Here is a 14,078-nt window from a genome sequence, read left to right on the forward strand (position 1 = left end):
TTATTTCGCTATATGCAACTGTCTCACGCGTTTAAAGCCCAAATAACACCGAATGTCACGCAAATAGTGCAATCTGATCTTGAGAGGGTCATTCGTTATGAATGTACCAAGAAACCGACCTCGGTCCTCTACGCGCATCTCCTTAGAGCAGGGGTCTCAAACTCAAATTACCTGAGGGCCACAAGACAAGTTTTCATATGCCATGGGGGGCCGCATGCAAACTTTCAAACTTCAAAAACAACAGTACTGGTGTCAGCAAACACATTATTACCCCCAGCACTGGTGTCAGCGAGCGCATTATTACCACCAGCACTGGTGTAAGTCAGGGTTTGACAAATTTGCTTGGAATCTAGGAGCCAGCTAAAAAAGTTAAAAGCCAGAAAACGCACCCCGTCCCGACGGGCTTGCGCGCAGAAGCGAACACATACGCGAGCAGCGCCCACATATGTAAACAGTGTTCAAACCACACATGTGAGGTATCGCTGCGATTGGTAAAGCGAGAGCAATAATTCTAGCACTAGACCTCCTCTGTAACTTAAAACATGCAACCTGTAGATTTATTTAAACGTCACCTATGAAGATTTTAAAGGGTAAAAAAGTTTGTCGGCATTCCACAAGCGGACGCAATTTTGAAGCGTGACATGTTGGGTATGAATTTACTCAGCGTAACATTATCTTTCATAATATAAAAAAAAAATGGGGATAACTTTACTGTTTTATTTTTTTATTAAAAAAAAGTGTAATTTTTTCCCAAAAAAGTGCGCTTGTAAGACCGCTGCGCAAATACGGCGTAACAGAAAGAAAGTAAACTATCACCATTTTATTTTCTAGGGTGTTAGGATACAAAATATATATAATGTTTGGGGGTTCTAAATAGAGGGAAGAAGATGGCAGTGAAAATAATGTAAAATTACATTAGAATTGCTGTTTAACTTGTAATGCTTAACTTGTAATACCAATGGCCACCACCAGATGGCACCAGCTCACATCTGGTGGTAATAACTTGTAATACCAACGGCTCACCACCAGATAGCACCAGCTCACACTTTGCTCCCCCCACTTCCACCCTGCCTGCGGGCCATTTATAACTGGTCCGCGGGCCGCAAATGGCCCGCGGGCCGGTACTTTGAGACCACTGCCTTAGAGTCTCCTCCCCAGATCTGTCTAAGCTCCGTCAGCGATGGACACAGGACGTCCCGGGACTGGACTCAGAGGATTGGGTGGACATGTGGGATTTCCCCTTCAAAATACTGGTCTCCCTTCGGGATCGTCTCATACAATATAAAATTCTACACAGGGCTTATATTACCCCGTATAGGTTGCATAAAATGAAAGCCTCCCTATCAGCGGAGTGCTGGAGGTGTACTGGGGACCCGGGCGATTTTATACACATCTTCTGGTCCTGCCCAGTAATTAAACACTACTGGTCACAAGTACTAGCTGTAATACAAGAGGTGGTAGGAATAGATATAGCCCCATCCCCACAGATATGCCTTTTGGGCTTAGTAGAGGAATTGGCCCCCAGGGTGGCAGAGAGAACTCTGATCGGACTCCTGTTATTCTATGCCAGAAAAATGATCACTCTTTGCTGGAAGAAACGTGCCCCACCGTCCATACTGCTATGGAAATCACATGTCAATAAAGTACTGCCACTCTATAAAGGAACCTACCAAAATAGAGGTTGCCCCAAAAAGTATGATAGAGTGTGGGCCAAATGGCTAGCCGAGGCCTCCACGGCGACCGGAGACTGACTGAGCTTGTACTTGGGTTTTCCTTGTTTTTTTTTTTTTTTTGCTTTGTTTTTTTCTGTCGGTATTAGAATCACTGCTATGGGTTTGCTGGATATACTTTGTTGTCCCTTGGGCCTCGACTGAAGAAGTTGATACTTGGACATTTTAATTGAGCGAGAGCCACTACTGCACTAGATTGGTTGTTTGTTTGTTTGTCCCTTCATGTAAACGTGCTGCAGCTGTATGTTACTAATGATGGACACAGCCTATGGCCAGCTGGTACTGACTCCTGCGTGGGTATAGTCCCAATGCTGTGGCAGGTTTACTGATGTGGTCTGTTTGTATGTTTTATACTCAATAAAAAGATTTAAAAAAAAAAAAAAAAAAAAGACGGCCCTGTGTACACCGATGTAAAGTTCCACCCATAATGCTTAAGACTCATCACACTCTCCATCAACTAGGTCCTCTTTAACACTCGCTTTGAGATCACTTACCACATAGAGAAAGACACCATCCCCCCTGCATTTTACCCTGTCTTTCCAAAAGAGAGCAAAGCCAGGAATATTAATATGAGAATGAGAAGAATGAAGCCAAGATTCAGCAATACCAATTAGATCATAGTTCTCATTTTGCTCCAGAGCTTCCAACGCACCTATTTTGCTTGGCAGACTTCTGGCATTGGTGAACAAAAACTTCAATTCATTGTCACATTTTGCAAACGTATGTTGCATATTTTTTATTAGTACCATTTCCAATGGTTGTTTGTAACATAGGAACCTTCATATCATCTGCTATAGCCATCCCCCATCTTTCCCCATTCCACTCACCAATAGGGGCTGACCTCTGTCCATTATAATCTAATTAATTCACCCTCCCCCACAATCCTAGTTTAAATACTCCTCCAGCCTTCCCAAAAACCTCTCCCCCAGCACAGTAGGCCTCCTTCCAATTAGGTGAAAACCATCTTCAGCATATAGGTTGCACCCCAATGAAAAGTCAGCCCAGTGCTCTAAAAACCCAAATCCCTCCTCCTTACACCAGGCATTTAGCCATGCATTCTAATCACCCCTTGCATTTCCTGTGTTACGCATGGCACAGGCAATATTTCATGAAATATCACCTTGGATGTCCTACCCTTCAACTTGCAGCCTAGTTTTAGTAAGTGTTTATACTCTACTGCAATTAATTATTGTTGTTTGACTGTTTCTAATTTCAGGGTTTCTTGTCAAAGTGAACTCGCTGCAGGTAACAAGTTTTATGTTATTCAATGTCATTTTCATTAATCTTTCAGTAAAAAACTATTCAACTGCGTGGTGTGACTGTGTGTGTTTCTAAAGTACTTTTGTTACCACAAGTATTTTTAGAACCCAGAGAGTGTCAGAGTTGTCGGGGGTATCGATTAATTGAGTGGCCCTCATGGGGGTAGTGCTACACTAGCAAGGCAGCATCCATTTATTTACTTTTATCTCACCCAAACTTACGCCGCCCGACTGTAAACTGCACAGGAGCGCGTGCCTAGGGGAAACTCTGCCGACACCACTGCCTACTTCACATGGACCCAGTGGATCCCAGACAAGGCTGTGAGCCATGGTAAAATCTGCACCAAGGACCAGCAGCTGGGCTTCCAGACAGCACACTGGGGACCACATCCAGCCTCAAACTATATGCATGGACTGGCCACCCAGGTTCTGCACATAGGAGGAAAAACGAGGAACACAGAGGCTGCAGATGGGCATAAATGTATGAGTTAAGGTCCTGGAATCATAGGGGGTGGGATCCTCTACCCAGGTGTGCTGACATGGAGCCTTAAGGGAAATATTTATTTTACCTTTTGCATTTATTTTGTGTTTTGATGCCATTGTGTGATACAATAAAATTCACACTTAAAGGGGTTGTAAAGACAAAAATATTTTCCTCTTAAATTAAAGTCTGACAGTAGCTGATAAATTAAAACGTAATGTTTTGCATTATAACTAGTTTGATACCTGTTGAAATCGAGCCGTTTTATTCACCTCCAGCACTCCTGAATTGTTATTCTCACTGACTTCCTGGTTTGCGGTGCGCATTCATTCTTGCTACATCACGGCTTAATGGGAACTACAGTTCCCATTAGGCTTAGCCTCCATGCCTGTGAGGCATAAGAGAGCATCTTCACGCAGGGCTGTAGTCATAGGGAGGGGGTGAGCACATTCTGCTTTCCACCATACAAAACGGCTCAGATGCTGGTGGAAAGCATGAAGAGGAGTGACAGGAAATGGCATTTTCAAACCTGGATTACTGTATTTTAGAGGTCAAAAGTAAAAATGAGGTAAGTGATATTTAAATGCTCTTGCTTATACTGTAGCAATCAATTGATCTAACAAAAAACGAACCTTTAGTGTTCCTTTAATGTTATTGCTATTAAATCAAACTTATTATGGACATTCACATAAGACCCCGAAAATATTATAAGTGACACAACATTCTAATGGCTTGGTTGCCTCCATTCTCTGGGTCACAGACAAGAAGCAAGCATTCAGTAAGCAAAGTCAGAACTCCTGATTTTCCAGGTTGTTCCATGTTGGTCTCTCAGAAAGCATCAACATGGATCAGCATGATAGACATCAACTATCATTTCCCATAAAAGCAGTGGTTCAAAATATAATAAGCATGGTATGGAGTATGGTCACTTCTGTTAAAAAAATGGAAACAGAATATATATATATTTTTTTATCTGCAATGGACACACATGTATACAAGTATAGCTGCATTCTTGTGTTTACCACTAACGCCTGTGCCAGTACACACACAAAAAGTTACATTTTCTTAGGTTATTTCTCCTATTTGGAAAGTTGGATCTAAATGCAATCTATCTTATGAACCTAAATAGTATACACATTTTTCCCAGGCTTCTTCTATAGAGAGAAACCATATTTCACATATCTCATTATATTTCATACTCACAGCAACAATTTTCCAGACGAACCAAACAGTTCAGATAATCATCAAATTCTATCTGGTAGAGGTCATCTGAATATCTCAAGACAATCAGTTGCAACACTGTGTTGTTGAGCTGAAACCCTAAAAATATAATTAAGTTCATTATTTTCTTAATTTGATATTAATACATTTTTATAATTTTTTCCACCCCTAAATAGCTTCCTTTACCTTAGTACAGCCCTCCTTCACTTACCTCATCCTTCAATTTTGCTTTTAAATGTCCTTATTTCTTCTGAGAAATCCTCACTTCCTGTTCTTATGTCTGTAACTCACCACTGTAATGCAAGGCTTTGTTCCTGGTGTGGAGAAAGCCTCTTGAGGGGGGCAGGGGGCGAGCAGGCAAGTCAGGACACTCTCTACTTTGCAGATAGAGAAAGGAGCTGTGTGTTAGTGGGCGTCCTGACACTCCTGCTCGCCCCCTCCCCCCTCAAGAGGCTTTCTCCACACCAGGAAGAAAGCCTTGCATTACCGTGGTGGGTTACAGACAGAAGAACAGGAAGTGAGCATATCTCAGAAGAAATAAGGACATTTAAAAGCAAAATTGAAGGATGAGGTACGTTAAGGAGGACTGCACTGAGGTAAAGGAAGCTATTTAGGGAAACACTTTTTTTTCTTTACAACCCCTTTAAAGGGGTTGTAAAGGTAAAAAATGTTTTCCCTAAATAGCTTCCTTTACCTTAGTGCAGTCCTCCCTCACTTACCTCATCCTTCGATTTTGCTTTTAAATGTCCTTATTTCTTCTGAGAAATCCTCACTTCCTGTTCTTCTGTCTGTAACTACACACAGTAATGCGACACTTTCTTCCTGGTGTGGAGAAAGCCTCTTGAGGGGGGAGGAGGCGAGCAGGAGGGTCAGAACGCTATCTACTTTGTAGATAGAGAAAGGAGCTGTGTGTTAGTTAGCGTCCTGACACTCCTGCTCCCCCCTCCCCCTCAAGAGACTTTCTCCACACCAGGGAGAAAGTGTCGCATTACTGTGTGTAGTTACAGACAGAAGAACAGGAAGTGAGGATTTCTCAGAAGAAATAAGGACATTTAAAAGCAAAATCGAAGGATGAGGTAAGTGAAGGAGGACTGCACTAAGGTAAAGGAAGCTATTTAGGGATTTTTTTTTCCTTTACAACCCCTTTAAGTTATTCACATATATGTAAGTTTGTTTTTATAGAGTAGGTTAGAATTTAAAACCCCTGTCTAGTTTTTATAATTGCCAGGGGCTACTAGGTAGTTTCATCATTTCTATTTCATATTTGTTATTATTGCCACCAAGACTCAAATTTTAAAAACAGGGGGTAACATTAAATCTTGCAGTGGGGATACCACCCTTTGACTCTCCCCACACGTATATTATTATATAGATACTGTATATAGATTTACAGACAGAGATACAGAATTTTGTGTTTTCCTGTGCATTGAGTCATTTAAATGGGCTGCATAACCTAACACGTTAGCAATTGTGATGAGCTTCATGTTTGACTCGAACATTGCCTGTTCGCCTGCTCGCCGAACAGCGAACAATTTGAGGTGTTCGCGGCAAATTCAAAAAGGCGCGGAACACCCTGTAAAAGTCGATAGGAGAAATCTAAAGTTCTAATTTTAAAGGCTTATATGCAAGTTATTGTCATAAAAAGGGTTTGGGGACCTGTGTCCTCAGGGGACATGTATCAATGCAAATAAAAGTTTTAAAAACTGATGTTTTTTCGGGAGCAGTGATTTTAATAATGCTTAAAGTGAAATATTCCTTTAAATTTTGTACGGGGGGGGGGGGTGTATAGTATGCCTGTAAAGCAACATTTCCATGTTTAGGACTGTCCCTGCCAAAAGTGTAATTTCTAAAGGAAAAAAAGTAATTTAAAACCACTTGTGGCTATAATGAATTGTCGGCTCCCGGCAATACAGAGAAAAATCATTCATAAAAAAAAAAATGGCTTGGAGTTCCCCCCAAAAATCCATACCAGACCCTTTATCTGAGCACGCAACCTGGCAGGCCGCAGGAAAAGAGGGTGGGACGAGAGAGCCCCTCCCCTGAACCATACCAGGCCACATGCCCTCAACATTGGGAGGATGTTTTGGGGGTCTGTGACCTCTTAAAGCACCATGTCCCCGTGTTGATGGGGACAAGGGCCTCATCCCCACAACCCTTGCCCGGTGGTTGTGGGGGTCTGTGGACAGGGGGCTTATCAGAATCTGGAAGACCCCTTTAACAAAGGGGACCCCCAGATCCCACCCCCCTATGTGAATTGGTAATTGGGTACATTGTACCCCTACCATTTCACAAAGAAAGTGTAACAATTGTAAAAAAAAAAACACAGACACCATTGGGAAAGTCCTTTATTAAAAATAAAAACATTTAAATAAAAAAAAGATTCCAGCGGTGGTAATCCACTCTTGGTCTCCACTCCAACGCTGTCGGTATCCTGCGACGGGTGATCTCCTCTCTGGGGTCCAGCGATCAGAAAATCTCCTCTTCATCCAGGTCCAGGATCCAGCGATGAGATGTCCGCACTCTGCGCATCACCTGTCTCCACCAGAGACACCCCGGGAATGACGTGTCTTCAGCCAGTGACAGCTCTTATGTAGGTGAGGGTGGGGCTACCCGTCACATCCCCCTCTGACGCAAAGGAAAACCCAGGCTTTCCCAGTGACGTACGGGTGACCCCGCCCCCTCTGATGTAACGCAGGTTTGCCGTAATATTAACACAGTAAACAAGCGCTACTTTACAGGCATAATATACACCCCCCAGGTACGAAATTTAAAGGAATATTTCACTTTAAGCATTATTAAAATCACTGCTCCTGAAAAACTGCAGTTTTTAAAACTTTTTTTGCATCGATACATGTCCCAGGTCCCCAAACACTTTTTAGGACAATAACTTGCATATTAGCCTTTAAAATTAGCACTTTAGATTTCAAATGTTTGAGTCCCATAGACTTTAACGGGGTTCTAAAGTTCACACAAACTTTTGGTCTGTTCGCAGGTTCTGGTGCGAACGGAGGGTGTTCGGCTCATCCCTAGTTAGCTAGCAACAGAGTGTGTGTGTTAACACAATGGATCAAAACCTGAAGGTGTGAAGGGCCCTAAGGCCCTGTACACACGATCAGTCAAAACTGATGAAAACGGACTGAAGGACCGTTTCATCAGTCCAAACTGATCGTGTGTAGGCCCCATCGGACTGTTGTCCTTCGGTCCAAAAAAAGAGAACTGGCTTTAAAATTGGACAGATGGACGCCTGACCGATAGGTCAAAACCGATGGTTAGTACGCAAAAGCATCGGTTCCAAACCCGCGCATGCTCAGAATCAAGTCGACGCATGCTTGGAAGCATTGAACTTAGTTTTTTTCAGCACGTCGTGTGTTTTACGTCACCGCGTTCTGACACGATCGTTTTTTTAACTGATGGTGTGTACGCCCATCAGACAGTCAGTCAGCTTCATCGGTTAACAGATGAAACGGACCTTCAGTCCGTTTTCATCAGTTTTGACTGATCGTGTGTATAGGGCCTTATTGAGTGAGTGATTTTTTTTTTACCTTTGGATGGAATGTGAAAGCATTAAAACTCTTGAAAAATTTGGCTGTGTCCTGGCTGTAGAGATTCACATTCTTTTTGTCTTGGTGAACATTATCACCATGCCAAAAAATCATGGAAATCAAAGTTGTCTCCAGAACTGGCATACAGGGGAAACTTTTCCAAAGGGGACCCCTATGCTTAAAACAAGGGGAGAGGCGATTTCTCCTTACTTTGGACAAATTTACTTCCACTTCCTGCTGTGTCTCAGGAAGTTAAAGTAGAAGTCCAGTCAAAAGATAAGCTCATGTATAAAGGTACAGGCAGAAAGCTGCAGAGCTTGTTTCCCGTTAAGTGAATCCTATACACAGAAGAGTTGCTCCGTGTGGCCTTTATGCTCCTGATGATGTCATATCTGATGAAATGCATATGGTAGAGCCAAAGGTCATGACATCACCGTGCATGTGCATTCAACACTACTTTGAATTCTGGGAATTGTAGACTGATGAATTGTGCTGTAAACAGCTTTTTTTGTAAGTGTTTTTAATTGCGGATTAAAATTTAATTGCGGATTTCACACTATTGCTAGCATAACTGTCAGGTCACCTGTAGCCAGGTGATAAGTGCACCCCGTTTGGGTCAGGGATGCACCACAGAGTAGTGAATCCTATGGCCGACTGCTGCAATCAGAGAGGAAGCGTGAGCCCAAGATTCCCCAGGGCGCGGAGTCTAAGACCGAGCTTTGTGTTCACCAGAGCCTCTGGTGGTGAGGATGGCCTTCGCCGCAGCTGGATCCAGGTCGCAACCCCTGGGGTCCCCAAGGTCACGCTCCGCAGGGAGAGAGGGGAAGCAGCAACCAGGACAAGCGATAGTGATGGGTAAGCCGAGGTCGGGGCAACAGGCAGACAAGGGTAATCAAGGAACAGGCCAAGGGTCAGGGAAACTGGCAGACAGAAACAAGCTACAAACAAAGGTTGAACAGCAAAGCAGACTAGCAGTGCAGTGGTTAATATAGGCTTCCTGGGAAGGCCTGGGGTGGAGCCATACAGGAAGGAAGGTGATAAAAGACAGCCAGAAAGAGGGTCAGGCCTCTAATGAACACATGGAAATAGGTAAGCTGCCAGACTTTATTGCATATCCATGACAATAACCTTCTTTCTCTCTATACATGTGACTGCTGAAAGATGTTTGGAGAAGAGTGGCAAAGCTTCATTCCACAGTGACCATGGGGCTTTTTACAAAGAAAGTGTTATCTGACTTCTAAGGATGAGAGTCACATATTTCCTGATAAGCCTTCCAAGTATCAAAATGTAGAGTGGACACTGGGTGGAATGACATATGAAGATTTTGTTTGATCTCACTGTATAATACGTGTGTTTTTGGAATTCTTGGATTTATACTGTTGACAGATAGTAATAGAGGGGAAATCTTCTGAAGTGGACACCAGTTCTGGTGACTATAAGAAGGTATGTGGCACACATAAACATACAGGCCCGGATTCACATACATTGGCGCATATTTATGCCGGCGTAGCGTATCTTTTTTAGGCTACGGCGGCTTAGCGCAGAGTGGCAAGCAATGGATTCACAAAGCACTCGCCCCCACTCGCTGTTAAAGATACGCTGGGTTTCCTCGGCGTAAGCCAGCGTAGGAGGTAGTGGGCGTGAGCCATGCTAATGAGGCGTGACCCCATGCAAATGATGGGCCAAGCGTCATAGAAGTACTTAAAACGAACGGCGCATGCGCCGTCCCGTGGACGTATCCCAGTGCGCATGCTCAGAATCACGTCGAAACTGCTCCCTAAGATACGTCGAAACACTGCCTACGATGTGAACGTAACCTAAGCCCAGCCCTATTCACGTACTACTACGTAAACGACGTAAAATAGACGGCTGTTCCTGGATCCATACCTTTGCATGAGCTGCGCCTCATAGATGGGGAATAACTTTACGCCGGACGTAAGCCTAACGCAAACCGCATATATTATGCGCCGGGCGCAACTATGTTCGTGAATCGACGTATCTCCCTCATTTGCATATTTGCAATGAGGTGTCCAGCATAAATATGCGCCCACGATACGTCGGAGTAGGAAAGTTACGTTGGTCGGAAGAAGCCTATTTTCAGGCGTATCTAGTTCTGTGGGCACGGCGCACAGATGCGACGGCGCACATTTACACTGCGTATCTCGAGATACGTCGGCGTAAGTGCTACGTGAATCCAGGCCACACCGTTTACATTATATACTACTGTAATATAGTGGATTCTAGTAATTTACCAGCACTTTAAACAAGGGCTTATTTTCGGGGTAGGGCTTATATTGCAGCCCCTCATTGGTTTAAAAACATAGCAAATAAAATAAAAATTACATAAATTCACCATTTTGTTTTACTAGTTTCTTGGAAACTGTAAATGTTGCTGTTATTTAATTTATGCAGAACAAATTTACATTTGATGCATCTATTCTAGATTTCACATATTATTGAAATAAATGTTTTTAATGGGCCAGATCCTCAAACGAATTACGCCAGCGTATCTATGGATACGCCGCATAATTTCAAAGTTCCCCCGTCGTATCTCTGTTTTGTATCCACAAAACAAGATACGACGGAATCTGGGCTTGATCCGACAGGCGTACGTCTTAGTACGCCGTCGGATCGTAGGTGCATATTTATGCTGGCCGCTAGGTGGCGTTTCCGTCGAATTCCGCGTCGAGTATGCAAATTAGCTAGATACGGCAATCCACGAACGTATGTCCGGCAGGCGCATTTTTTTACGTCGTTTGCGTTCGGCTTTTTCCGGCGTATAGTTACGCCTGCTATATGAGGCGTATCCTATGTTAAGTATGACCGTCGTTCCCGCGTCGGCAATTTGGATATCATTCGTATTCTTGTTGATCATGCAGAACACCTGTACACATGTACAATACTGAAAATGAACTATTGACATATGTGCAGGAATAAGTCAGTCTATGTTTTCTAGAATTAAACAGAATAAAACCAGTCAATATAACTGTTAATCCATTGCTGGGTGGGATTTGAAGTATACCATCTAGACACACAGATGGAGATTTAATTTCACCCTCTAATTACTTCATACTGGAGCCCATACAAAATTGAGGGCCAGATCCACATAGATCGGCACCGGCGCAGCGTATCTAAGATACGCTACGCCGCCGTAACTTACTTGGCTTTGTTTCAAATCCACAACGAATTTGCGCCGTAAGTTACGGCGGCGTAGTGTATCTCTGGCGGCGGAATTCATATCGGCGATTAGGGGGCGTGATTAATTTAAATAAAGCGCGTACCCGCGCCGAATGAACTGCGCATGCTCCGTTTCGAAATTTCCCGCCGTTCATTGCGCGAAATGACGTCGCAAGAACGTCATTTTTAAATCTTAGACGTGACTTACATCCATCCCGATTCACGGATGACTTACGCAAAAAAAAAAAAAAAATTAAATTTCGACGCGGGAACGACAGCCATACTTAACATGGCAAATCTAACTATACGCCGCAAAAAAGCAGCTTTAACTATATGCCGGAAAAAGCCGACTAGAGACGACGTAAGAGAATGCGACGGCCGTGCGTACGTTCGTGGATCGTTGGAAATAGCTAATTTGCATACCCGACGCAGAAAACGACGCAAACTCTACCCAGCAGACGCCAAAGTATTGCATCTACGATCCGAAGGCGTACGCCTGTCGGATCAAACCCAGATGCCGTCGTATCTTGGTTTGAGGATTCAAACTAAAGATACGACACAGGAAATTTGAAAGTACGCCGGTGTATCAGTAGATACGCCGGCGGACTCTCACTGTGGATCTGGCCCTGAATTTTTATTTTTGGTTTAATTATTTCTTCATAATAATATCATATAATCACACCTCTAAAACAATGTTTATGTTTTTCAATTGATCACAGATATTTTACATGATTTGTACTAGTTAAAATGTATACATTTTTATTGCAGTCACATTTCTATTAACAATATAAAAAAGGGTTTTTACCTGCTGCTTTCAGGGCCAATCGAAGCTCATATGAAGACATAGTTCCAGATTTGTCAGCATCATACTGGAGAAAGATATTCTGAAAGATGAAGTACATTTTTGTCTTAAACAGTGATGAGCAAATCAAAGTTAGGTTTGTATTTAGTGACAGCATCAGCAACAAGGTATTTTGAAAGCTCATAGCTGGCTGTGGAATTGAAATGTAAGTTATCTTTTTTTTTTAAGTATTTTTATTGACTAATATGTAAAAACAACATATTGGTACAGCATCAAACACGCTTAACATAAGCATAAAGAATTGCAGTGTTTGGTACATAAATACACAAGTAGTACCGTACATGTTTACAGTTGTATATTCTTAAATGTCCAGGTCTAATAAAAAGCGATTGCCTACAAAAACCAGGGCAATTATTATATAATTATAATTATTTTCCCATTCTCACACATGTTAAGAATAGAGAAGAAGTTGCTCACAGACTATAAACGGTAAGGCCTCGTACAGACGAGGGGACAGTCCGCTAAAAAAGGTCCGCCAGACCGTTTTCAGCAGACATGTCCCCTCTGAGATTTCTGTCTGATGGTTGTACACACCATCAGACAAAAATCCGCGCAGACAGACAGCGCGGTGACATGTCCGCGCCATCGCCGCGACGATGACGCGGCGACGTGCGCAACGCTGGAAGGTCAATGCTTCCATGCATGCGTCGAAGTGATTCGACGCATGCGAGGGATGGCAGCCGGGCGGACATGTACGGTAAGTCTGTACAGACGACCGAACATGTCCGACGGACAGGATTCCAGCGGACATGTTTCTTAGCATGCTAAGAAACATTTGTCTGCTGCAAAACAGTCGGCTGGGCAAATGTCCACTGGAAACCTGTCCGGTCGGCCATACACACGACCGAACATGTCTGCTGAAACTGGTCCGCGGACCAGTTTCAGCAGACATGTTCGTTTGTCTGTACGAGGCCTAAAAATGGAGGAGCACCAGATGTTCCACACCTTATCACATTAAACCCATATGCTCAAAAAAACAAAAAAACAATTCATACGGTAATATCTGATTCACCATCTGAATCCATTAACAAGTAGATGGCAGAGCAGACAGACTCCACTAAACTTATGCCAGTGTTCTTCATTAAGTATACCCAATAGACAGATGATGGATCACATGGTACGGGTACCGAAAGAACTTTAGACAGGATATTTATCACCTGTTTCCAGTATATAGTAATAACAGCACACAGCCACATTACATGGACAAAGTCTGCACGTTGCCTGGTACACCTAGTATATGCCGACTTTGCAATACAGTGGATTCCATGTAATCTTACCGGTGTTAAGTAAGACTGATGTACCGTGTATAGTTGAATAAGCTTGTTATTAAAAGACGATAAAACTGTTAAATGGGAGGCAAACGCTTCCTCCCAGTCCTCATCTGACAAGTCAGGTATAAGTATTTACCATTTATTGCAAACCTCCAGAGGACTTGTATTAAGTGAGGTAGCCAATAAATGTGACTAAACGGTAAACCTTTAGGGCCCTGTGGCCTTACTATTCCAATCAGTGTGTAGTCTGAGAATTTAGTGCTCGTAACACCAAATTGAGTCTGTAGAGCGTGACACCGCTGGAGGTATCTATAAAATGCTGTAAGGGGGAGTTCATATTTGCTCTGTAGATCTGTGAAGGAGACCATTACATTCCCTGCATATACATCATGTAGTGTAAAAAGTACCCTGTGTTCCCAAAAGGAGTAATCTGCAAAATTCAGAAATTGAGGAAACACGGGGTTGTGCCACAGGGGTAGATCTAAAGTAAAGATAGGTATACGTTCCCTTCCCAAAGCAGATAATGGAGCCTCCA

The 14,078-nt window shown here is 43.1% G+C and overlaps 1 protein-coding gene across 1 annotated transcript in view; it reads right to left on the minus strand.

Moving 5' to 3' along the window:
* CAPN9 (calpain 9) overlaps positions 1 to 14,078 on the minus strand; it is a 1,050,568-nt gene that overhangs the window by 125,690 nt on the left and 910,800 nt on the right. Inside the window, exons 17-18 of the mRNA XM_040350717.1 lie at positions 12,216 to 12,294; positions 4,674 to 4,790 (exon numbers count right to left, since the gene is read on the minus strand). Coding sequence (XP_040206651.1) covers positions 4,674 to 4,790; positions 12,216 to 12,294 — 196 coding nt within the window. The remainder of the gene's footprint in view (positions 1 to 4,673; positions 4,791 to 12,215; positions 12,295 to 14,078) is intronic.

This window comes from Rana temporaria, chromosome 4, assembly GCF_905171775.1.
Source record: "Rana temporaria chromosome 4, aRanTem1.1, whole genome shotgun sequence".
NCBI lineage: Eukaryota > Metazoa > Chordata > Amphibia > Anura > Ranidae > Rana > Rana temporaria.